The 26,117-nt window shown below is 40.2% G+C and overlaps 1 protein-coding gene across 1 annotated transcript; it reads left to right on the top strand.

Moving 5' to 3' along the window:
- Nucleotides 1-88: 88 nt before the first annotated feature.
- Nucleotides 89-24,572, top strand: CASP3 (caspase 3). The gene is made up of 7 exons (XM_061177185.1): nucleotides 89-159; nucleotides 14,137-14,204; nucleotides 16,265-16,389; nucleotides 19,818-19,946; nucleotides 20,277-20,452; nucleotides 20,793-20,913; nucleotides 22,220-24,572. Exons 2-7 carry the CDS (start codon nucleotides 14,152-14,154, stop codon nucleotides 22,441-22,443), a joined length of 828 nt encoding a protein of 275 aa, XP_061033168.1. The 5' UTR covers nucleotides 89-159; nucleotides 14,137-14,151; the 3' UTR covers nucleotides 22,444-24,572.
- Nucleotides 24,573-26,117: the final 1,545 nt, after the last annotated feature.

Genomic DNA, 26,117 nt, shown 5'->3' with positions numbered 1-26,117 from the left:
GCGTCGCGGAGCTCGCAGAGCTGAGGGGCGGGGCCGCGGTGGGGCCAGAGCGGGGCGGGGCCTGCTCGGGCACCTACCTCTGAGCGCGGCTGCGGCGGAAGCAGAGCAGGAACCGAGCCCAGCAGAGCGAGTCGGTGGCTGTGGCGTGTGGGCTGAGAGGTGAGATATGCCCTCGACGCTTCTCGCTTTGGTGCCATAGGCCCTGGGCTGGTTCCCTCCACTCTCCCAAGCTCAGCGCCTGCCCCGGGGGCCTGCACCGGCTTGCAGCTGCCCCGGGGAGACGGAGGAGATGGGCCTGGTCCGGACGGCGGATCCTTTGTTTTGGCGCGACAACGGGGGCGGGGACGAGCCCTGAAGCCCGCAGATCGAGAGACCCGGCCCGGCGACGGGAGGCCGGGCCGCGGAGCGGAGATCCGGCTGGAGACGCCGAGCCTGGGGGACGGGAGGCCGGACCGAGGATCGAGAGGCTGGGCCGGGGGTGGTGGGAGACCCGCGTGGGATGTGGAGGGCGGACAGCGGGAGGCTGGGGAGCGGAGACCCAGCCGGAGACGCCGAGCCCGGGGGACAGGTGGCCGGGCCGAGAATGGGGGGTGTCGGGAGACCCGGGTCGGCTCGCTGAAGCCTGGTAGCAGGAGGCTTGACACAGGTCGCTGAGCCGGGGCAGGAGAGGCGCGGGAGGCCCAGGCGGGGGCGCTGAGGCCGGGGGGTAGGAGGTCGGACCCGGGAGCGGGAGGCAGCGGGGATCGAAGGCTGAAATTTTAATCGGGAAGGGGGTGAGGAGGCTGGGCGCGGAGAAAAGATGACCTGAGGGCAGGAGGCGGGTTGGTTCTGTCCTAAGGGCTCTGGCCCTCAGGGCTTATCCTCCCATTGCTGGTGAGGATTTGGTCTCTGCTGCCTTCTTTGTCTAGATTTTATCAGGTTGACGGGTGACTCCGTTTTCCAAAGAGGTAGTTTCAAGTGTTAAACTCCTATTCACTTTCAGAGGTGAAGGCCTCCATGCATCCTTCTAGCTCCTGCGGGTGACTATGTATCCATGGCCCAAATCCCTTAGGCTTTGAAATCCCCTCAGCGCATGTTGAATAAGAGTGCCTTAGTCACTCTTGTTTTCAGTGGCTGTGCTCTCAAGCCTTACTTCCCAAGGCAGCTGCCTGTTTCCCAGCTCTCAATAAGTGGCTCCCAGGCCAAGAAACTGGGAACCAACCTTATCAGCTTCCTCTCCTGTCTCCTCCAGTTAGCCGCGAAGCCTCCTGGCCCTCCTAAATATCCACTGGATCTGGCCCCTTCTCTCCATCTCAGATTTAAGCCACCCTAAGCTCTCACCTGCCTACAGGAGGCCCCTATGGCCCCTCTCCAATCCATTCTTTGTAGCACAGGCTGAGGAATCTTTACAGAATAAAAATCCAGAAAGCTGTTCCTTTGGTCATAGGATAACCCAGTCCCTTAACACGGTTAACAAAGCCAAGCATAGGTTGGCTCCTTGGTCCCCTTCCCCTGCCTTATCTTTCATTATGGCACCGTTTCACTTTCTGCACAGCCATGCTGATCTTAACACTAACTGTTCTCTGCCTGGAACACTCTTGCATTCCCTCTCTCTTCCCATCACCACACACTTGCTTGAGGAACTCCTATTTATGTTTCTGTTCTCATTAAACATTTCAAGGTTAAGTCTATCTATTATGTGTTCCTTTGGCATCCGTCTCATCCTAAGAGGAAAGTGTCATATCCTTTACAGTTGCTTATTTTTACACTCTCCCCTATTAGCTCCTAAGCAAATTCCACAAGGAACTGTGTTTTTCTCGTTATCTTGTTCCGTATTGTCTTTCCCCATATTTGGGGCCTGGCACAAATGAATGCCAATACTACAGTATTATGCTTTTTAATAATTATGCCCTATGTAGAAAAAAAAACTATTTTAAGGTTGCTTAGCAAATTATAATTAAATGATGCGGACTGGAAAGGAATGGTAGAGGTGAAATGCAGAGTTGCTGTAACAATGTGTGTATGCAGGATCGTATTAGGAGGTGCTAAGCAAGCTGCATAGACCAGCCTGTGTCAAAATGCGCTCAGCCACTTTGAATGTATTGTAGTTACGTGATCTCTAAGAATGAAATACAAAGCTTAAATCATCCCTATCCCAACCTGATGGTTTTGCTTTGCACTTTTGCAGTGGAGGCTTTTGAAAGTTAGAATGTGTTTTAATGAATGAAGGAATGAACAGTTTATTGGAGTGTAGCAATAAAACCTGTTCCCAGTAAGAAAGAAGTGAAACATTGTATCCAATTACATCAGATTTGCTTTTGCTATCCTGAAAAAAAAGTCTTACCTCCTGTGATTTTAAGAGACTGACATCTGATAGAGGCAATTATAATGCTTCTTTTCAGTTTTGCTTTCAAATCCAATTTAACACCATCTCCTATTGCTTCATCCCCCTTCTGATGCTGGAAAGCAGTCTTTAGTTTCATGAATGGCATTAGGTCAGTTCTGGTGCCTAGTATCAGATAGTTCTTTAGGCTCTGTCTCAAAGATGGGAAGCAGTGGTGTTGGATCTAAAAAAAAGATGTGGAATTCTTAGACTGTTAGATACTGTTGTGTACACATTTAACAAATGCAAATGTAATGGAGGGGGATAGGTACGCTGCTGTCATAGGACCCGAGGCCACATCCCAAGGGCAACACTTCCTATTTCATCCATAAATTAGGCAGGAGTAATATACATACCTTGCAGGGTTATTATAGGGGTAAAATGAGATAATGTCTGCGGCAGTGCCTTGTAAATCTCTAAGTAATGTTGTTAATTCTCTGCCTATTTTGATCTTCAAGTTGCTTATAGAGTTTCTGCATTAGGGTGGAGTAAAATAAAGTTATCTATTTTGTACTGAACACTGGCATCTGTCTTGTTGAGCCACTTTTGAATACAGTGAGCTCTGGTGCAAGTCACACATAGGGGTAGGATCTTGGTCTCCACTACTTCAAACACTCAGGGTTTACGACTCTGCACACAATTGGTGTTCAGTCATGGCACAAATGACAAATAAGTACTACTGACCCTGGCTTTTCGCAGTTTCAGACCTTCTCTGGCAGGTGGTTGTAAAACTGAATCACTTCTACAGAGGAGTGATTCTCAGTGGGAGGGAGGAGGCCTTACAGGTTATCTATAATTTTTATAAAAGGCATCCAAGATCCTTCATTCTACATTTATTTCATAACACAATATTTAGGTCTGCAAGGACTTTCCCATTTCTCCTTCTGCCCCTCCAGAGATACCATCTTAGGACAAGACTTCAGGTGAGGGGAAACGGGCCCCTTGCACTTAGTAAGCATTGTGTCCTTTCTGGCTTGTGGCTTTGAGTAGTGGGGAAGCCCTCCTGTCTGTGTCTTCCTGGTGGTGTGGTCCTTGCCAGAGAAAAAGAAAGAATGGTTTTGTTTGTGTGGCACAACTGAACTTATTTAAGTTTCTTCTGTATTTAATTTTACTTGCCATGTGTGAGATTCTGCCTTTATTACAAAATAAATATTAAAAGTCTGACTTTTACCAGGCCCAATGACAATATCCAGTTTGGTGACTCTTCCCAAAGAAATGCAGGGACCAGATGGGAAATGATTTCAATAAAACCTCTAGTACGTCACAGCAGGAATCTCCTCTTATCCAAACTGTTGTGAAAAAAGTATTTTCTTCTTTCTGTTTCACTTACCAAATCTGGAAACATGACTGCTTTTGAGACTTTGTCCTCTCTAATTGGTAATAAATATAATCCTGATGTTTTTCAAGTTCTTTGGCCAAAGTATGGGCCACCCTCCTTGTCTGTAGGTTCTTAACCAGATATGGAGGGCCAATTCTCCTACACCATTGTACATAAAGGACTTGAGCATCTGCAGATTTTGGTATCCCTGGAAGGAGGAGCAAGGGGGGTGTCCTAGAACCAATCTTCCATGGATACTGAGGGAGGACTGAATAATCTCCCCACAAGTCATAGTGAAAAGACTTCACCTCTCCTTTAGAGGCAAATAGAGACATAGAAAAAAGTGTCTTAATGACATCCTAAATGCTTAATATGAAAGTTATTCATATTTTGTGAGTAACTTTACTTTTAGAAGTAAATTACCCAGTGGCACCCCAAACACCATAAACATCATTCCTGGTTTCTTCGTGAGTTGGAGTGAATGCACTTTATACTATTTCACTGTCCTTGCAGTCAGTTTCTATCATGTTTTTGTATGCTTCCTCTCTCATCTTAGTGTTTCTAGGTTATGGATTTTTGTTTCCTTTCTTGAAATTATTGATAGCATTACCCCTCCTATGTAGAACTAAGCCATGTAGAAGTGCGGGAAGCTGACAGATCTGAGTTTGAATCCAGGCTCTGCCATTTAAAAGTTACTTAACTGCTTTCAGCCTCAGTCAACTGAACTATAAAATGGAAATCTCATTATGCCTCAAAACATAGTTGGAAGGACTAACTAGAAATACGTAAATAATGAATACATGCATAGATAAATGTACCTTTTAGCTCAGAGTCTAGCCCCTATTAGCCAACAGTAAGAGGACCTGTTATTACACAACACTCAAATCGCATATTGTGTTACGATTCTTTGGGCTTTTCTTTGGCTACCAGTTTTGGTAAATTTTTACTTATAATTTTTTTGAAGATACTCGTATTTGTGGAGATGATTCAGAAGTGAGTGATGTTGGTTCTTATGTCTCATTTTGAGATTTAAAACCCGTTTGGTAGGGCAAAGACCAGGTTTTAGACCTTACCTCAGTTTCCTTATAGGACAGGCACCAAGAACAACCCACTGATGGGTGACAGGTTAACTAAGCAGGAATAACTTAAACTGGTTATCCTAATTTAATATCTCATTTTGAAATCTCTACCATAGGCACAACTTTCAAGCCATTTTTTTAAAAAAAATAAATTTATTTATTTATTTATTTGTGGCTGCGTTGGGTCTTTGTTGCTGAGCATGGGCTTTCTCTAGTTGTGGCCAGCAGGGCTACTCTTCGTTGTGGTGCGCAGGCTTCTCATTGCAGTGGCTTCTCTTGTTGCGGAGCACGGGCTCTAGGCGCATGGGCTTCAGTAGTTGTGGCACGCAGGCTCAGTAGTTGTGGTTCGTGGGCTCTAGACGCAGTCTCAGTAGTTGTGGTGCATGGGCTTAGTTGCTCCGCGGCATGTGGGATCTTCCCAGACCAGGGCTCGAACCTCTGTCCCCTGCATTGGCAGGCAGATTCTTAACCACTGCACCACCAGGGAAGTCCTCAAGCCATTTTTAATAACAGGTTGTTGTTGCGTGTTTTTTCCTAAAATGTTGATACTTTGTAACTTCATATAGAAATTTCAATTTTAGAAATTAATTTTTATTCCTCTCTTCGAACTCTGTAGATAATTTATTCTGCTTAACTTCATTATTGCATTATGCAACGGTCCCTTTAGTTGGCTAACCGCAATAAAAACTGGGAAATCATTGCAACTTTTCACTTTAGGAAAACACAGCCTGAAATGCTTATGTATTTTAGAGTGACAGTAAATTTCTACTGACAACATTTTTTAACTTTTGAAAAATCTGACTGTTGTAGCTTCAGTGGCAAGTAATAAAGGGATCTAGGAACTCAGAGACCTGATTCTAAGACCCAGGTTCCAGGTTGCCATCTAATGTCAATTGATCTACTTAGAACTTCTCTGGGATCCAATATATGTTTAGAAATTTATTATCATCAGCATCCTGAATTGATGGAAAGAATTACATACTCAGTACAGTAAGAAACAATTAGTGTTAAGTCCATTGCGGGGCTACAATATATTTGTTATTTTTATTTTTATTTTTTTTACGTTTTAAATAGCTTTATTGAGACATAATTCACATACTACACAGTTTATCAATTTAAACTATAGAATTCAATGGTTTTTAGTATATTCACAGGGTAATGTATCCATCACCACAACCAATTTTAGAACATTTTTATCACCCCAAAAGAAACCTCATAACCATTAGCAGTCATCCCCAATCTCTATCCAAACCCCTAAACTTAGGCAGCCACTAATTTACTTTCTGTTTCTATGGATTTATTCAAAATTTCATTCTTTTTTCTGGCTGAGTAGTAATTCATCATATATATATATATATATATATATATATATATATAATGTATACACACACACACACACACACACACACACAAACACACACACACAATATATTTTTTAAGCCCCTATTGTATATTTTCCTATTTGTGTTTTGTCAAACGAAAGTGTTCTAAGAACTTAAACTCTCGTCATCATATAGGGCATTTTTTTCCCTTGGGGGACAATTTTTTTTATCCTTCTGAGATGAGATCACCATGTCCAGAATAACTTATATTCAGCCAGGCATTAGCTAATGGAGGTGAGGTAATGCTGAGTGTAACTCTTAAGTAAGTTCTGCAGGAACCAAAGCTCTGCTCCCAAGCGTGTGGATTTGGTGCTTTCATGTGGGAAAAGCAGGTGGTGACAAGCAGAAAGCAAATGTGCGCAAGTCTGATGCAGTGAGGATTTTATTTATCATTATATAAATTTTCAGTAGTATATGAAGGTCAGCTGACAGGACTGGGGGAAACAGAGACTCCACTCTTGGAGGGCACACACAAAGTAGTGTTCGCATGGGGACCCAGGGGAAGGAGCAGTGACCCCAGAGGAGACTGAGCCAGACCTACCTGCTAGTGGTGGAGGGTCTCCTGCAGAGGCGGGGGGCGGCTGTGTCTCACCGTGAGGACAAGGACACTGGCAGCAGACAACCTTTTCTTTCAACTAAAGTCAAATATGTTTGGCTTTCAAACCATTGTCTTAGTCTTGGAATTTAAATCTCTCTTTTGAAACCCAAAACTGAACAATGACTTTTTTGTTCTAGTCATTATCTGCCTTCTCGCTGATTTCCAGTGTTTCCAGTTTTTAAATTACACACAGTAGCCTCAGAAAAACTCATAATTACTTCTTTTTCTGTTTGTTTTAATATTTTTGTTGAGTTTGGTGTCTCTTTCATGGTGTCAGTTTTTCTTGAACAGTCAATGATTCTTGGTTATTCTCTTTTTCTGTCTGCCTGTGTTGCTTGTGATGGGACACTGGAATGGCTGGACTTATCTTCAGAGTTTAGGTGCCAAATCAGTTGAGTTTGGCAAACAAGTTGGATGCCAAACTCCAGTTTGTGTTATTTGCTAATGTGGGTACTCTGTTTACCAGGTTTCAATGTACACTTTTTTTTCCTTAAAACCTGTGGGGAAATACTCTGACTACTCACTATTCAGCCAACCATAAGAAAAGAAAGGGACAATCCCTCAACTGCTCCAAATGCAGCTCACCAAGAGATGACCCTAAAATTCTCCTTCCTTCCACTTCTACCTATGTTCTCTCAGCTCAGTTTCCCAAAATCATTCCCATCACCTCAGGAATCTTTCCCTGATGTTTCCTACTTTCTGTCTCAGCAATTCCTCAAGATTTCTGCTCCAGGATCCTTGTTGATTGCATATCAGCAGAGTAAAGAAAGTGAAATAGGATGAGGGAAGACATCTGGGAGAGGTGACCTTTCAATAGAGACCTGAGCGAAATAAGTCATATTATATAATATTATATAACATAATATATCAGTGAGACTAGTATTCCAGGTAGTGGGAATAGCAAGTGTGAAGACCCTGAGAGAAAATTATTTTTAAACCGTTCAGAGAATCCAGTGGGACCGGAATATAGCATGCTAGTTGCTGATTGGTGGAATTGAGAGAGGAAAAACCATCACTGTGTCATAGTGTTATGAGAGTAACAAATACACACACATAAAAAGCAATCCAGGACTTCCCTGGTGGCACAGTGGTTAAGAATCCGCCTGCCAATGCAAGGGACACGGGTTCGAGCCCTGGTCCAGGAAGATCCCACATGTCACGGAGCAACTAGGCCCGTGCACCACAACTACTGAAGTCCAAGGGCCTAGAGCCCGTGCTCCGCAGGAAGAGAAGCCACCGCAATGAGAAGCCCATGCACTGCAATGAAGAGTAGCCCCTGCTCACCGCAACTAGAGAAAGCCCGTGTGCAGCAATGAAGACCCAGTGCAGCCAAAAATAAATAAATAAATAAATTAAAAAAAAAAAAAACAATCCAAAACAGGATAAAATGAAAATACAAGAAGGGTTCTAATTACATGCTAAGTAAATATATAGGTGGAAGAGATTAATTCTGGCATGGTGGATCAGGTATGATTCTGTGAAAGACTTTAAAGGAAGGGGTTTATTTCTTGTTTATGTAAAAGTGTGAGTTTGTTGACCCTGACACATGACTTCATAAAGTCGTCATCATTGGTAAAAAAAAAAAAACACACACACAAAGGGAACAAAATACGTCATAGTATTTGTTCCTGAGAAATCCTTATCAGATAGAAACTGTTTTAAATACTAGTCTTAAAAAATTCAGATTTTTTTTTCTTTCAGCCATCAAGTACCTTCTGAAACAAAATTGTCTATTTGTTGTCTAATATTGGAAATTATTAATTACAATCACTTGTATTAAGGCTAATCAGGCTGAAACGTTTTTAACTTTTAAGAATGATTTGGTTAAAGAAAGTTGATTAAATGTATGAAAAGGAAATGACTACTTGAAAGTCACCTTATATTTAGGTTACATCTTAACCTTGGTATGAACCAAGAAGCCAAATGCAATTGACTCTTGAACAACGAGGGGTTAGGGGACCCTCCCTATAGTCGAAAATCTGAGTGTATAATTTTTAGTTGGCACTCCACAGCCATGGTTCTGTATCCATGGATTCAGCTAACCTCAGATGGTGTAGTGATGTAGTATTTGCTATTTTTAAAAATCCACGTGTTTAAAAAAAAAAAAAAAATCCATGTTGTAAGTGGACCTGTAGAGTTCAAACCTGAGTTGTTCAAGAGTCAACTGTATTTTAAAATTCTGGAAAGCTTGCCACTGTTTAAATCTAAACCTTCTATTACCGGTCATAAGGATAGAATCGCCTTGTCCCACAGCTTTATTGTTGGCAAGAAATAAAAGATTGTTAGAAGTTAGTATTTCAGTCCAAGAATCACTGCGCTGTTGCAGAAGTGTTTGGTAAGACGTCTTATGCCCTTGATCATTGGTGGGAACAGCCTTTAGGGGTTCCTGAACAGCTACTGTGCACCCTACATTTGGCAAACTCATTCAAAGCGCCAATTTGAGGCAAAACCCTGGGGCCAGAAAGACACTGGCAAGAGCTCTGGGTTCACCTTCAGAAATTTTATTAAGTCTTTTTTCCCATCCCACTGTGTTTTCACTCCAGATTTTCCACAGGCTGGCCAGAAAGTCTTGAAACATAAATAACACTATTTTCTCATGGATTATAATGTAATATCAATAAACCATTTATTATGTATCTGCCTGCATTTCCAGAATTGTTAGCCAACCTGTACTGTTCTCTCAATTAGTCAAATTAACAACTTTGTTTTTCAACCATGGATGGATAATTATTTTGACTTGCGTTGGGGCAAGTTTGCCTCCGTATTTATGGTTGAAGGAAGTTTGAGATTTCCATGTGCCTATTATGTGTTTATCATACATACGAAAGAAGAAGAGAAAGACAGATAGACTGGGACGTGGTACACAGCAGTCAAGGAAGGGTTGCTGCTTTTATAGTAGTAAAGTACCACTATTTTTATCGCTCTCGAAACAGGGCTGAGAGTTGAAACTGGCTAACACAATACTGGTTGGTATAGTCTACCATTGTTGGAAGATATTATTTTATAAAATAATGTTTACTACAGTTTCCTAACAAAAAAAGTAGACATTATAGAAAAAATAGAAAATATAGAAAAATATTAAGGAGTAATTAAGTTGCCAGTGATCCCATCACCCAGAGATAGCCACTGTTAATAAACAGGTTAAAAGGTAAAGATACTATAGCACCAGTGTATTGGATACACCATGACTTCACTATTTCTCTGCACAGATTTTCAATATTTTGATGAGTAATACATATCCTTTCCCTTCCCTCCTCTCCCTTATCCCTAGAGTTTTTTCCTGAGGCTGCATTCTTAGAAGTGTAAGTTTCCTAGAGCAGATGTCAAGCCTTTTATTGAGGGGTGTGGGAGGGACATGTTTCGGGAGGTGATACCAATTTATGTCACTTCTACTCATGTCTGGGAATGCCTGTCTCACACAGCTTTGCTAGACGTATGCATGATTAGTTTTTGTATTACTTGGTAAAATGCATGCATAAGTACTCATGAAGGTATAGATAGGACTTTTGGGGATTTTTGTCTCAAAGTTCTCTCTTCTAAACAGAGAGGAAATGGGTGCCATCACGGGAGAAGTGCCTCATCCTCCTTGCGTCCAGTTCGCCAGCCTTCTTACGTTGGGCCCAAATAATTTGTCTTCCTTGCGTTATTATAGTGGATGAGCCCTCACTTGTTCTTATCTGAGGCTAATACCTCCCCATATGTGAGCTAGATTCACAGACCCCCCTCATCCCTCCAAGAACTTCGCTCTTTTTCTCCTCTTGCCTTATTAATTTCTCACTTTCTATGGATCATTCTCATCAGCATAAAATCATGCTTTAAATGGCTCATCTTTAAAACCAAGCCAAACAAGAAATGTCCTTTACCCCTGGTCCCGTTTCAGCTACCATCCCCTCTCCTTGCCCCTTCATGGTAAAACTATGTTGACTCACTTTTGTTGTCTTTACTTATTTTTCTTTTCCCATTTTCTCCTCAACCCATTGCAGCAACATTGATCCTTTTAAAGTATACTTTTCAAAAAGTATGAAACTTGACTGTTATGTAAATATAAAATATGTCAAACATTTTATTCAATTAATTGATAATAGAACCAGTCCGTTGTTAGGACCAGTTCAAAGGAGACTTTGAACAATAAACATAGATGTAAATGGTTGGGTATAATGAAATGAATTTGCTAATAGAAGCAAAACTGGTTAATACCCTATAGGGCAATAAAGTGTAATTTGGGAGGGTCATCTTTTCTACAAGTTGCAAATCCGTTACATCATTACAAGACAAAACTTGTTTTCATTGCTATCAATAAGAATCATCTGCATGGCTTCCATTTTTTGTGGCTTAACTTCCTACAAAGTTGTAAAATAGCCTAGTCGGGAGAAGGTCAGTCAAAAGAGGACACCCTATACAAATGAACTTATCTACAAATCGGAAATAGAGTCACAGGTATAGAAAACAAACTTATGGTTACGGGTTAGGGGAGGGATAAATGGGAGATTGGGATTGACATATATATACTACTATATATAGACAACTAATAAGGACCTACTGTATAGCACAGGGAACTCTACTCAATACTCTGTAATGGCCTATATGGGAAAAGAATCTAAAAAAGAATGGATATATGTATACGTATAACTGATTCACTTTGCTGTGCACCTGAAACTAACACAACATTGTAAATCAACTATACTCCAAAAAAATTTTTTTTTAAATAATAAAGTCTTAAAATGAAAACAAAAGACACCCTGTAAAATCGGATAATCCCCAAGCTTTCTCTAGCCAATGCCTAGTACCACCCTGAAATAACATCCAGTAATTTCTTTCGCCCATTTCCAAGTCTGGGACAATTTTTCCTGACAATCCCCACTATGCCCATAACTTTCTTGCCAAAGCTAATGGTCTTCTGTCCTCATCTGAAATGACCTCTTAGCAACATCTGAAATGATCAAACACTCTTTGGAAGACTTCTGCATATTTTGGTACACCCCAGCTACCTGATTTCCACCCGTTTCACTCACTTCTCTTTAGTCTCCTGCTGGCTCCACTTCCGCCAGTAACCCTCTAATCATCAGAGTGCCCCAGTATATCTCCAGCCCTGCTCTCTCCCCGAGTTCCAGACTCTTAATTACCTATATCCACTATTTAACTGTAGTCCAAACTTTATCATCTCTTTCTGGGACTATTCCAGAGGGCTTCTCATTGGCCTCTGTGCTTCCGCAGTGGATTCTCCACTCAGCAGCTAGAGTGATCTTTTTAAAGCATGCTGTCCCTCCTCTGCTTCAAGCACTCCAGTGGTTTCTCCTTCTTGCAGTAAGGATAGAATCAAAGCTCCTCTTGGCTCCTAAGGCCCTATATGATCTTGCCTTTCCCACTTCAATTCCCTTCACTCCTTCCCTTCCTTTTCCACGCACTAGTCAAACTGGTTTTCTTTCCTGCACCATGAATACACGAAACTCTTTCAGGGCCTTTGTACTTGCCGGACCTTTCCCCAGCAAGGCAGCCTCTCTAGGTGGCCTCTATGTCATTTAGCTCTTTCTGTCAATGTCACCTCAGAGATGGCTTTCCCAGCCTCCTCAGCTAAAGTAGCTCACACTACCAGTCTCTCTATTACTCTACCCTATCTTATTTTCTTCATAGCCCCTATCAGTATCTGAAATCTTATCAGTCTGTAATTATTCTTCCTCTCTAGAATGAAAGTTTCTTGAAGGTAGGAATTTTGTCTTCCACTCTGTCCTAGAGCCTAGAATGGCACCTGGCACAAAGCATGTGCTCACGAAGTATTTGCTTATTGACTACAAGATGGTTCATCCCAGTTGTACACAGCATCCTCCCTTAGATTTCTAGAAAAACCGCAGGAAGTAAGATGATAGAAAAGCAAAGAGCTTTTGTAGAAATGCACAGCAAAGACTGACTTTGAGAGAAGGTGAAACGCTACCCCCTTCGGTGGTTCCAAAATGGTGACACTACCTCTCCATATTTTTTTCTCCATCTTCCCCCACGATAGGTGCACACAGTACTTAGGGACAGAGGAGGAAGGAACTGAGCTTTGGAGAAGAGAAGAGATGTCTCCTTAATTTTCAAGAGACCTTGAAAGGGGGGACTTTGGTAACGGGGAAGTGTGGGAAGATAAAAAAGTTCTGGAAATGGATGGTGGTGATGTTTATACAACACTGTGACTGTCCTTAATGTCACTGAACTGTACACTTAAAAATGGTTAAAATGATAGATTTTATGTTTATTTTATCACAATTTTAAAAATTTAAATTTAAAAAGGGGGAGGGAGCCTAGGACTTTCTGTAAAGGCTTTTGTGGTTGAGTGAGTCCTGTTGATGGGGTGTGTATTCTTTTTAAGATGTCTGATTTTAGCATGGGAGTTAGGTTAAAAGTTCTATTTTGATTGGAATTTTTGAGATAGGCAGGACTTCCAGAGGCTGGAGAAAATTTTTTTGTCCTTGTTTTTCTGTATTCTTTATTTAGGGAGGCGGATTGCCACAGAAGTACCTTTGCTTTGGGGAAGCTAGAGAAGACATGGTAGAACGCCAGACAGGTAGTAAGGAACTGGCTTCTTCAGAGGCAGTAAGGAAGAGTGGGAAGAAGAGGGCCTCCATCACTAAGCTTTGCGTCTGTGGACAAAGTCACTTAATCACTAGGAGTTGGGTTTCCTGACTTTTCAGATTGTTGGGAAAATAAAAGATAAGATGCCTAGCACAGTACCTGCTGTATAATAAATGCTCCGTAAGTGAGAGCTGCTTTGATTAGAAGGACTCACTCACTGTGGGAGGTAAACAGAATTGTCTGACAGAAGAATGAAAGCAGGAACTTTAGTTTTTACTTCCAGGTTTCCTAAAGCCGGTCCACACCTTAAATGAGAAAGTGGGATTTTCATGTCTAGTTTAAGAGTAAAGATTATGTGGAGGTTTGGAACTTCCTGGTGCTGAATCTCTTGGGAATCTAAGCATCATAGAATAGTGTTATGTGAGGTATACCGTTTTTGGTTTTTGTTTTAACTGTGTTGAGTTGGAAGGCAGAGTTCTTACCAATGACCAGATCTGTTGTAATAGAAACAAGTTGCAGTGTGTATCTTGATCTGGTGGGGTATCCAAATGTAAAAATGTATCAGGCTGCCCACTTCCTATCTGTGCACTATGTGTACTTCATAGCTCAATTAAAAACGAAAGAGATAGAGAAATGGGTGACCTTATACATACCTTTACAAAGGATTGTTCTCAGGTCTGACTCACAGAAGCCTTGAACAGTAGAGGTGAAGCTGGGAGAGTGATGGTACTGCTAATATGAAAATATCCATATAGTGTGTTTATTTAGAGAAATAATCATTGGAATAATTAATGCAGTGATCTTATAATGACTGATTTTGATTAACATCTATTTTCTTTATATTCTAGTTAATAAGAGTATCCATGGAGAACAATGAAAATTCAGTGGATTCAAAATCCATTAAAACTTCAGAGACGTGAGTATTTAAATGGAATCTCATACAAGCAGAGAAAGATGGGTGTATGTAATACAGCAAACTTTGAGGAAGCAGAAAGAATATGGGCTTTCAAGCCAGAGAGGCCCAGATGACTTCCTACCTCATGTGACAGCTGCATGTCTATACACATGTTAAATTATCCTCTCTGAATCTCCTCCTTAAAATAAAACTTTCATGGACCTGCGGGGAGGTTGGAGGGTGCCTGACGTGTAGTCAGAAACCCTGCCCTAGTAGCAGAAGGATGACCCAGGAGAGGCAGATGCACCTTCCGAATCTCTGTGCAGGATGAGAGGTTTTGTGTTTGGGGGAGTTTTTTGGCCTCCTGTTTATTTGTGAGTTTTAAGGCTAAAATAAAATGCCAGTTCTCAGTCTGGGGAAGAATTGCCTGGTTATAGATTATCTTTTACCCTTTGTCTCAGTCTTCCTTTTTGAATATTCTGCTCATTAATGCTTCCAATAACCAGCAGATTGAGAAAGAGAAAAGATAGAACTCAAACACTTTTTTTTTTTTTTTTTTAAATTTATTTTTGGCTGTGTTGGGTCTTCGTTTCTGTGCGAGGGCTTTCTCTAGTTGTGGCAAGCGGGGGCCACTCTTCATCGCGGTGCGCGGGCCTCTCACTAACGCGGCCTCTCTTGTTGCGGAGCACAGGCTCCAGACGCGCAGGCTCAGTAGTTGTGGCTCACGGGCCCAGTTGCTCCGCGGCATGTGGGATCTTCCCAGACCAGGGCTCGAACCCGTGTCCCCTGCATTGGCAGGCAGATTCTCAACCACTGCGCCGGCAGGGAAGCCCCCAAACACTCTTAATTCATGTCTGTTATTATCCATTTGGGATCTCTTGTGGTACATTTAATTCTAAAAGTTTATTTCTGGGGTCCAGTATTATTATTCTGGACCACCCAGGGAATTATAAACTAATTTTAGTACTAAACAATACTGTTACAGCAGAACTATTAACAGGTTACCAATAAAGATTTTTGCAATATTTGTTTAGCAAAGGAATTTGCCTAGAAATTAACCTTTTGAAAGGCAGTCTCATTTTAGAGGTTTCTTGCCTTTTTTTAAACCCTTTTAAACTGATTTACAAATTTTCCTACCTTTTCCTATCATACAGAACATAATTTACTATTTTAAAAGATAGTAATTTACTATCCTTTTCCAACAATATTTTTAGAATTGCATATAACGTGAAATATTCCCAGGTTGAGTGTGTGGGTACATGGACGTTAGGTATCAGTGTTTGGCTGTTGTTTCCTGATTCCTGGTCCAGGTCAAGGGTCAGGTTTGCAGCCTGTTTTGGTCAAGTTTTATTGAAGCATAGCCACACCCATTCGTTTACATATTGTCCTGGGCGACTTCCACCAGCTGGATGGAGTGGGCTGCAACAGAGTCTGTACAGCCAGCCAGCCTAAAATACTTAATATTTGGTGCTTTGAGAAAAAGTTTATTGACCCTGGTCTAGATAACAGAGGTTTTCGGATAAGTGACCTTTAGACAAGTATTTTCAATTATTTACAACAGTGATTCTATGTAGCAATAAATTATTAGTTTGTTCAGTGCACAGGGTTTAAGGAACAATTTAGGAATTGTGATAAATATTGTGTTTTGAGTTATAGTTGCCTTTTGTTGATTTCCTTATCATTTCAGGGTAATTTTTATGATTTCACTCTTACCTTGAAGGATAAAATATTTTAGAAAGTTTTTAAAAATTTACGTATAAAATGTATTTGATGAAATTTTAATAAAATTTAGAGGAAAGCAAAATACAGAGATTAAAAGTCTGAACTCTGAAATTCAACAGATGCTTTCAGCCTTGGGTCTGACACTGTATCTGCATAACCATCAGCCTCATAGTGGTCACTTCCTCATCTGTGAAATGGGTTTTTGTGAAATTTTAGTGAGGGAAAGCCTGTTGCACACAACCTGGCATATTATATTCAACAAATTTTAACTGTTCTTATGTGTTAGAGAAGTTGTGTTAATGTGAACAGCAGCATTGGTCATTTCTCTCTTTGTAAACTGTTGTTTGATTTCCAAACAGAAAGATCTTACATGGAAGCAAATCAATGGACTCTGGAATATCCTTGGATGATAGTTACAAAATGGATTATCCTGAAATGGGTTTATGTATAATAATTAATAATAAGAACTTTCATGAAAGTACTGGTATGTATCATAAGATAGTTTTTAATCCTTTACAAGTATTTGTACCATTTATATTTGGTGTAGTATAAAAAACAGAATTGATGTTATTAGTTAGTAAACTAATGACACAGAATAGCCATGAAGTAGAGATAGAGCAGGACCCTACGGGTCCTACAATTCAACATGAACTCTTAATCTTCTACCCATCATCAAAATCTCTCCCTCTTCTATCTGTATGTTTATCTCTTCTGCCCTGACTTCTGTGTAACCCTTGCTTCTTTATCTTCCTGCTCCCTCTTTCATGTTAATGGAAGGATCTCAACAAATAGTAAGTAGAAGTATTTTTCCATTCCAGGAACTGTGCAAGGCACCTCACAGAAATTGTCTTATTTAATTCTTAGAGCAACCCTGAAAACTAACCACCATTAGATGCCGAAAGGTTAAAAATCCTTGCACAGAGTCCCACAGATGATTTAGTAGCAGAACTGGGACTCAGCGTTGGTGCTCTGAATCCACTTTCTGTGCCACTTCACCTGTGCCTTCATTCATTCTGTTGACTTTCTCTTCTTCCCCTGAAAAGAAGACTCCCCACCCTTAAAGAGACCTTTCTTTTACCCTGCTGCCTCTTAAGCTTTGATCTGATTTTTGTCTCCTTCCCTAAATCTTAAAAACACGTACTTTAAACTTGCCATCTTCACTTCTTTCCATCCCTTTGATCCTGTTTTCTCTGTTTCTACCTCAACTGCTCTGTAGAAGTTGCTGTTAGGTTGGTTCACCATAGCCTGATCACCAGATTCCATTCTCAGTCTCTATACTATGTATGGCTTGAATCTAATAATACTTTCAGAGGTTTTTTTTCAGAAAATGTAAAAAATAAAATCCCTCACGATCCTAAAAAGCTATTTAACATCTTACTGTATTACTTGATATTTTTTCCTTGACAGTTTCTTTCAAAGCTTAATTTTATCCATAATAGTAAGCAATATTGTATTTCGCTTGTTCCATTTAATGTAATATAAGCATTTTTTGTGTTGCTGTATAATTTTCATATCTGTTATTTTAATGATTATATAATATCCCATTTCCTAAATATAGCGTTCACTTGACTTGCATAATTTACCGTATGAATGAACACTTTGGCTGTTTCTTCATTTTTCATTTTTAAATTGGTGCTGTGATAATTCTTTGAATTTGCATATTAATCGTATTAGAATTAATTTTAGTTAAAGAAACTAGAATCTGCTGATTCAGTTTAGGAGGCTATCTACCAGAGTGCTGGTGAAAAGGGAAAGAAGCCAGATTACACTGCAAAGATAAGCCGGATTTGATGTTAGATTCATTATAAGGAGTGAGGAAAAAGTAGTTGAAAATGAGTGTCTAAACCTGAATGGCACCATTTGTATTGCTTTCGGCTCTACGTTGAGATACCACCTTCAACCGTTAGGTATTCTGCCTCACGTTGCTAGTTATAATGCCCTCGTCCCATAGAATTTTTCATTGTTGAACTTATTGGAGTTTTTTTTCCTTCCAGTTTTATTGAGATATAATTTACAGACAGCACTTACAAGTTTAAGGTGTACAGCATAATGATTCGACTTCCATAGATCATGAAATGATTATCACAGTAAGTTTAGTGAATGTCCATCAACTCCAATAGATACCACATTAAAGAACTAGAAAAAAGCTTTTTTCCTTGTGATGAGAACTCTTAGGATTTCCTCTCTTAACAACTTTCATATATAACATACAACAGTGTTAATTATGTTTATCACGTTGTACGTTGTATCTCTAGTACATCCCGAGTACTTACTTATCTTTAAAGGGGGGGAGAATTGTTCTACTCTCCCCCCAAAAATACTTAGGCCTGTAGTCTGGCTTTAGCCTTAGAGTGAGCCCCTTTTCTGCTTTGAAATTTGAAGGTCAGTTTCTCACAACCGTCTCTGACAGCCTGGTATTTTCTGTTCAACTACTAAGTGGCTCACAAACCAGGACCAGAATTCAGTCACCTTGTCACACAGCTGCATGGTGTCCTCAGCCTTTCCAATGTCAAAACCTTGATGAGCTTACTTTAATTTTATAAAAATAATATATGGCCATAATATACATTTCAGAAATTACAGATTAGCAAAAGAAAAATTGAAATCACTCCTAATGACACTACTCAGATAATCAACAATAATTTGGAGCTGGAAACATCTAGTCTTTTTTCTGTGCATATGTGTTAAGTTTACTCAATGTGTGCCCTCCCCCTGCAGCACTTTAGGATTTTTAAATCTGAATTCACTGTTCAGTCAATCCGTACGTGTATGTGGAAGGCGCTGTAAAGGCATGAGGAAAGCCCAGGACTCCTGGGTACAGTCCGCACACCAGCTTCAGTACTTTGTCCAAGTTCCTGGACTCCTTTGTGCTCCCACATCTGTACAAATGAAGCCAGTCATGATAACGGTCTCATGGTGGTTAGAAGGCTTAATGGAGACCACACAGAGCAGAATGCCTGATGAACAGTGCTAAAGTGGCTAGTGGTTTGTGGGGTTTTTCCTGAAAAGGTGTTATGAAAGTTCTAATGTATCTTAGAATTGTTGGGAACTTGAAATCAAAGAAATAGTTCCTCTGAGTTTGTGAGGTGTGTATTGATACGTATGTGTGTGTTTGTGTATGTACAATATGTATGTGGGTGTGTGTGTATATATATACTTATAATTTTTTCTTTAAAGTAGGATCCTATTCTTTTTTTTTTAAGTGACCATTTTCCCATACCAAAATTTTGTCTACAAAATTTCAGTGGCAATATAGTATCCCATTATATAAATGACTTTTAATTTATTTAACCAAACCTCTCTTGTTAGGCATTTAAGTTGGTTTTTCACTATCTAAGCAGCTGTGAAAGACATCTTTGTGACTGTAGCACTATAACAGTTTATGTTATGAAGTGTCTTATATGCTAAGAAATGAAAGAGACTTTGTGTCACCACGATCAGAATATTGAATTTTCTTAGCATTTGCAAGGAAGAGTTTACTGTGGATTGTGTGAATCACTGAATAGTTCATTTCAAAGCAGTTTATGTTTTTTTTTTAATTTATTTATTTTTATATATTTTTTATTTTTGGCTGGGTTGGGTCTTCGTTGCTGCGCACGAGCTTACTCTAGTTGTGGTGCGCGGGCTTCTCATGGCGGTGGCTTCTCTTGTTGCGGAGCACGGGCTCGAGGCGCGCGGGCTTCAGTAGTTGCAGCATGTGGGCTCAGTAGTTGTGGCTCACGGGCTCTAGAGCACATTCTCAGTAGCTGTGGTGCACAGACTTAGTTGCTCCGTGGCATGTGGGATCTTCCCGGACCAGGGCTCGAACCCGTATCCCCTACATTGGCAGGCGGATTCTTAACCACTGCGCCACCAGGTTAAGTCAAATGTTTTTTTTTTTAATGCAACTAAAAGTAACTTTTTCTGTTCCAGGGATGGCATGTCGGTCTGGTACAGACGTAGATGCAGCCAGCCTCTGGGAAACCTTCACGAACTTGAAATATGAAGTTAGGAATAAAAATGATCTTACACGTGAAGAAATTTTGGAATTAATGTACAGTGGTAAGAAATAATGAAAAGGATGACCTTCGTTGTCCAATTTATGTTACAATCTAGCTGTAATTATACACATATAAAAGTAAAGCATGAGAATTGTGGAACTAAACTGTATACAATCCTACTCTATATATTTTATGTAAGTAAAACAAGTTATTCATACCAACTCCCTAGAGTGGTTTGAGGTGTGTTGCTCTGCCCCAAGTTGGGTTTACACGATCTCTTAGTTCTGTTCTCAGGTTTCTTCATCTTATTCCCATACAGTGCATATGAGATGGTTGAATAAAATTGCATTGGTTTTCTGTTTGTTTTTCTTGTTTGTAAATGTTTTCCCAGTTTCTAAAGAAGATCATAGCAAAAGGAGCAGTTTTATTTGTGTGCTTCTAAGCCATGGCGAGGAAGGAAAAATTTTTGGAACAAATGGACCTGTCGATCTGAAAAAATTAGCAGGTTTCTTCAGAGGGGATTGTTGTATAAGTCTAACTGGAAAACCTAAACTTTTCATTATTCAGGTAATATATAACTGAGCAACTTGGTTATTGAGGATTCATTAGGGATTAATTTACTCAATTGTGGATTATCAAAAAAATTTATTTTTTTCCCTGAAGCTACTGAACTATTGTTAGTTTTTTGTTTATTTAAACTATCACTTAGGAGATAGAGAATAAATTTTAATTTTAGACTTCTAGCAAAAGGATTCTGCATAATTAACATCAATTTTTACAGAGCCTTTGCATTTCTTAGAAATAACAGTGATGCATGTACACACATATTTTTTAAAATAAATGTTTAGTTTCTTTTTCTTTTTTTTTTTTTAACTTTTTAAATAAATGTTTATTTTCTAACCTCTAGGCTTGCCGAGGCACAGAACTGGACTGTGGTATTGAGACAGACAGTGGTGTTGAGGATGACATGGCCTGTCAGAAAATACCGGTTGAGGCGGACTTCTTGTATGCATATTCTACAGCACCTGGTAAGAAACTTACACATACTGAACGTTATGTGTAGATTTTAAACAACGGAGAGTGTGTTCCAAAGGCTGTCATGATTCTGATATCCATAAAAAGCCAACTTGTCTGTATTTTCGGGTGCCTTAACCACAGGCAGGTCTCAAAAAGTTGTCTTTAGCAAAGTTGGGCTAGAAAATATGCATCTATAAGAAAGCATACTTACATAGTGTCATTCATGAACTTGATACCACATGGAAACTGTATTAAAACATAGGACAAGTCAGAGCTTTGCCCACTTCCTGGAATAGGAGAGAACTGCGTTTTCCAGGAATTCTTTGGAAGATAGGAAATTGAAAGGATAAGCATGAATAGCATATGCGCAGGTAGAAATGGAATGAGGGAAAATAGAGTTAAAAATGATTTATGAATAGGTTATCAACCTCCACTTTTTTGTGGTTGTATTATACGCGTCATCATATAAATAAATATTTATTGATCATACAATTGTTTACTTATACAACTAACTCAGGGTGTCGCAAAGTTTGGAAATATAGGGCAAATGTATTTTTAAACAGTATTACATTTTTAAATATAGTCAATGTGATTTCTTTTAACCTCCAGGCATCTTTCCAGATAAAGTACTTTCCAATTAAAAGCAATGGATCCAGGGAATTCCCCGGCGGTCCAGTGGTTAGGACTCAGTGCTTTCACTGCCACGGGCCCGGGTTCGATCCCTGGTCGGGGAACTAAGGTCCCACAAGCCGCGCGGCAAAGCTGAAAAAAAGGAATGGATCCAATAGTTAATCTGGGAGAAGAACAATAAATACACTATTTCCCCTTTTTGGACTTTTGAATATACGATAATGTGTTTATTATACTCTATTCAGATGCCCTGTAGACAAATTGAGGACACTCAAATGTGTGTGCATATGTAAGCAGGTTATTTCTTGGATAAGCCAATAATCTGATTGCAACACGATGCTACTTATAATGATCCTTTTTATTTCTTTGCTTTTGCATCTTCTGCACGTTACCCTGTTGTTCCCTATTGGAAGGGAAGCCCAGGAAGTAAAATTCTCAGTAACTCAGTGGTGAAGTTAGTCCACAGCTCTTTTCCTTGTCAAAGCAGAGGTATACATAAAGCACCCATTTGGTTTTTGTTTTGTTTTCCCCTGGAATCAAAGGTGTCATTTATTTATTATTTCCTTTTTATGGCTGATAACACCTATGGATGTTTGTGCTTGTTTTTACCTTCATGATTGTGTCGTCATTTACTACATCAGCTGACACTGGATACGCATGATACTTTGGTTACATTTTGCCTTGTAGGTTACTATTCCTGGCGAAACTCCAAGGACGGATCCTGGTTCATCCAGGCACTTTGTGCGGTGCTGAAGCAGTGCGCTCACAAGCTTGAGCTCATGCACATCCTCACTCGGGTTAACCGCAAGGTAGCAATAGAATTCGAGTCCTTTTCCACTGATTCTACTTTTCATGCAAAGAAACAGATTCCTTGTATTGTGTCTATGCTCACAAAAGAACTGTATTTTTAATCACTGAAGAAATGGATGATTTTTTTTTTTTAATCTGTATGCCAAGTGAGGAAACGGTGTGACTGATAAACCGTATTTTCCTCTCTCATTTAAATCTAATCTAATCCCCCAGCTGATACATGGAAACATGTCACTTTCGTAGCAGTAAAACTACTGTGAAGCTACCTCAAACACAATCAGGTAGTTGAAATTGAATTTAATTAAGAATAAATAAAAATGGGTAATGGTACAGTCATTATGAGAGGAAATGATTGTAAATTAACAGCTCTCATAATTAGCAAGTTTTAGTGATTATGCTGTGCTACAAATTTTCAAGGAATCATGGAAGAATTTAAACATTGCTGTAATGTGTTTCAGTGATATTGACAATGCTCTTGTTTCAGAGAACATGTTCTGGTTTTTGTCAAACTGTAGACATGACGATGTGGAATAATGTATCCTCGAACTTGGTGGTCCATGTGCACGGTCAAATGCTTGAAGACCTTGATCTTAGAATTAGTATTTGGAGACAATGGTATTTGTACATCACTCATCTGAGCACATGGTGTTGTGATGTCTGTCCCGAGCATGTCTTTGTTGTTTAAAAAAAAAAAAAATCATCTTTAGTATTGAAAAAGGAACTAAATGTTTTACTTGAGAATATGCAAGAAAACTAAGTTGACTCTCAGGTTAAATGCAACATTAATAGAGGGAGACAGAGTTAGGACTATAAGGTGCTGAAATGCAACTCTTCCCACCAGCTGCTGGGCCTTGCATACCCACAGAATAGCTGAAGGGCCCTTATGCAAAACCTCAAACTTTGATCACACTGATAGCAGCGTGAATTGAAGAAATTCTATAGGAACATACTAAAATACAACTTACAGAATACACAGCGAGGTGTGAGGAAGAAACAGTAAGTCAATCAGCTGGGCACTCGTAAGTAGAAGATGGCTTGAGCCTGAACAGGGACACAGCGCAGCCTATGTGATGAAGGCAGAGCCATAGACTACGGCTTCAGGAAAAGGAATGCTGGCTAATTATCTTCATAGGTACTGGTGTGCGTGGAGGATGCTCCCAAGGCAAGAAGCTCCAAGAAATTGAACCAAATCAAACTTCTGAAATGGAAATTTTCAAAAGATGGTGAGAGTCATAATAAAAATTGTAGCACTTTTTTTTTTCAATTTTTTCAATGACAGCTTTTAATTGGATGTTAAATCAAATTCTTATCTGCCTTTCTGCAGATAGCACATTATATAAAATACAGCTAGCACCATTACCACTGTACCGGATACACTGAATAACAATTCACTTCTCACTTTACACCGAGGGGGAGAAGGGCTGCAGCAGTTGTCAGCCTGTCATAAATTAAGTATGTAAATTAATGCTTAAGTGTATGAATATGAGTATGATTTACAAGAGGCTCGGAGTGTTGCTGGGGGAAAATCCTGAGGTCTCTCATTCCCCTTCAACGTTAACAAGTGCTCAGTGACCTTGACAGACTGCACGCAGACATGGGTGTGGCCACGTGTGCACGTGGCCACCAAGCTTTGGGAGCTGAAGTACCCCCGAAGAGCAAATCCGGGACTCCTTCTGGAATGTCCCTTTCTGCCATCCATGAATGTCAGCCCATAAAAGCAATTTCATTAGCATTTCCTCATTTTCCAATATAAGCGGTGAGTGTGGCCTAATAATATGGGCCCTCAACCATCCTTTGCCAAGGATGGGAAAAATCATAGCACTCTTTGTGGTAAAATTTTTGAGCATGTTAAGTTGTATTTTGTTGACATTTATAATCAAAGAGAATGATACTGTTATGATCATATACGGTTCTCTGAAATGAAAGGACCATGGCACCCAGGATGTTAGCAGTCATTCAGTCTTCCCACCTTTGGTGCCCAGGGAAACTGAAGGCCAGAGAGGAGAAGCAGCATGGCCCCGAGCTGGGGAGAGCAGGCAAGGAGCCTCCTAGCTCAGGAGGTGCTGGGCTGCCCCTGCATCGCTGTATCCCTCTGGTTTTCGGTCTCACATTTCCCGTGAGCTTTCTTTTGCTACAAGAAAGCAACTCACATTTATAAATGAGAGCTATTTGTTTTGGCTATGTCTATAACTTTTTCTAAGTCAATGAAGTATCTTAAAGTGTGTTCCTGCGTGACAATTTTATAAAAAATTTGTTATTATGAATTTTTATTTCCAAATATAAATTCTAACTTAAAATTACCATCACATTCAAGTTTTTCTTGTTGTTGTTTCTGATGTGCTACTCACTGAAATTAAAATATTTTTAACCAAGCGTTTGATTTGGAAGGGCCAGAGAAGATGCAACAGGACCCTTTAATCAAATACTTTGAGATGGTGGCAAATTACCGAATAGGATAAGCAGCCTTCCTTTTCTCCCAGGTCCCTCTCAGAAGACCATTTCTAAAGTTACCATGATGCCAGGAAGGATACTAAGTTTGCAGAGATCACAGCCCCTAAATATGACCATACTTTTGTTTGTTTCCTTGCTTTGAGGAATGGGGAGTAGCAGAGTATAAAGGATATTGCTGAAATGAATCATTTTCAACCCATAAATTTTTAGTAGGGCGAATAGAGGGTGGGGGAAAGAACTGGGGGGGGGGGGATGGAAAAAACCTATGATGTTCCCAGATGGTCAGCTCTGGGAGAGGAGCTGTGACAGGGGAAGAAGTCCCCTTTGTGTTTTATGTACTTAGAAAAGAAATATGAGAAAGTGCAAACATAAGTGGTTTACATTTCTTCCAGTATTTCTATAGTGAATGTACATTACTTTTAAGTCAGAAAACTAATAAAATTCTCCTAGTTGGGACTAGGGGATTCCTGTTTCCAAGGAGTAGAGGGTGACATGAATAACTCCTTTAAGACCCTTTTTAAGCTATAGTTCTGTAGTACGTTGACAGTAGAGCCCATTCTAATCTCTGCTAAATAAAGAAGTCTTCAATATTAAAAAGAAAAATACCAAGGCCAAGAACCCAATAGAAAAATGGACTAAGGGCCATGAACAGACAGTTCACAGAAAAAGACCAAATGTCCCTTACACCTCAGATGAAAATCTTAATCATCACAAGAGAAATGCAGATTAAACTAAGGTATCATCTGTCATCTAGCAGACGGACAAAAGACCTCATTTGACAACATTCTGTTGGCTGAGCTGTGGGGAAATGTATCCCCCGTTGGTGGGAGCGCACAACGGCGTGTGGAGGAGAATCCGGCAATATGTATCCAATTATTTACTCTTGAAGTGTCAATCTCAGGTCTTGGAGCTCAAACTACCCATACACCCGTACATGTACAAAAGTATATACACAATTATTCACCTCAGCATTGTTTTTTGTTTTTTTTATTTTATTTTATTTATTTATTTTTGGCTGTGTTGGGTCTTCGTTGCTGTGTGCGGGCTTTGTCTAGTTGCGGCCAGCGGGGGCTAGTCTTCCTTGCGGTGCACAGGCTTCTTATTGCGGTGGCTTCTCTTGTTGCGGAGCACAGGCTCCAGGTGCCCGGGCTTCAGTAGTTGTGGCACACAGGCTCAGTAGTTGTGGCTCGTGAGCTCTAGAGCGTAGGCTCAGTAGTTGTGGCGCACGGGCTTAGTTGCTCCGTGGCATGTGGGATCTTCCCGGACCAGGGCTCGAACCCATGTCCTCTGCATTGGCAGGCAGATTCTTAACCACTGCACCAAC

The sequence above is a fragment of the Eubalaena glacialis genome, chromosome 20 (assembly GCF_028564815.1).
Source record: "Eubalaena glacialis isolate mEubGla1 chromosome 20, mEubGla1.1.hap2.+ XY, whole genome shotgun sequence".
In the NCBI taxonomy this organism is placed as follows: Eukaryota; Metazoa; Chordata; class Mammalia; order Artiodactyla; family Balaenidae; genus Eubalaena; species Eubalaena glacialis.
The sequence above is the reverse complement of the archived record's forward strand: the minus strand, read 5'-3'. Positions and strand labels throughout refer to the sequence as shown.

Bases quoted from the DNA above. Each gene is read 5' to 3' on its own strand.
- CASP3 (XM_061177185.1), top strand. From the start codon at position 14,152: ATGGAGAACAATGAAAATTCAGTGGATTCAAAATCCATTAAAACTTCA. The intron at 16,390-19,817 runs GTATGTATCATA...TTTCTGTTCCAG, and splicing joins GAACTTTCATGAAAGTACTG to GGATGGCATGTCGGTCTGGT. The intron at 20,453-20,792 runs GTAATATATAAC...TCTAACCTCTAG, and splicing joins CTAAACTTTTCATTATTCAG to GCTTGCCGAGGCACAGAACT.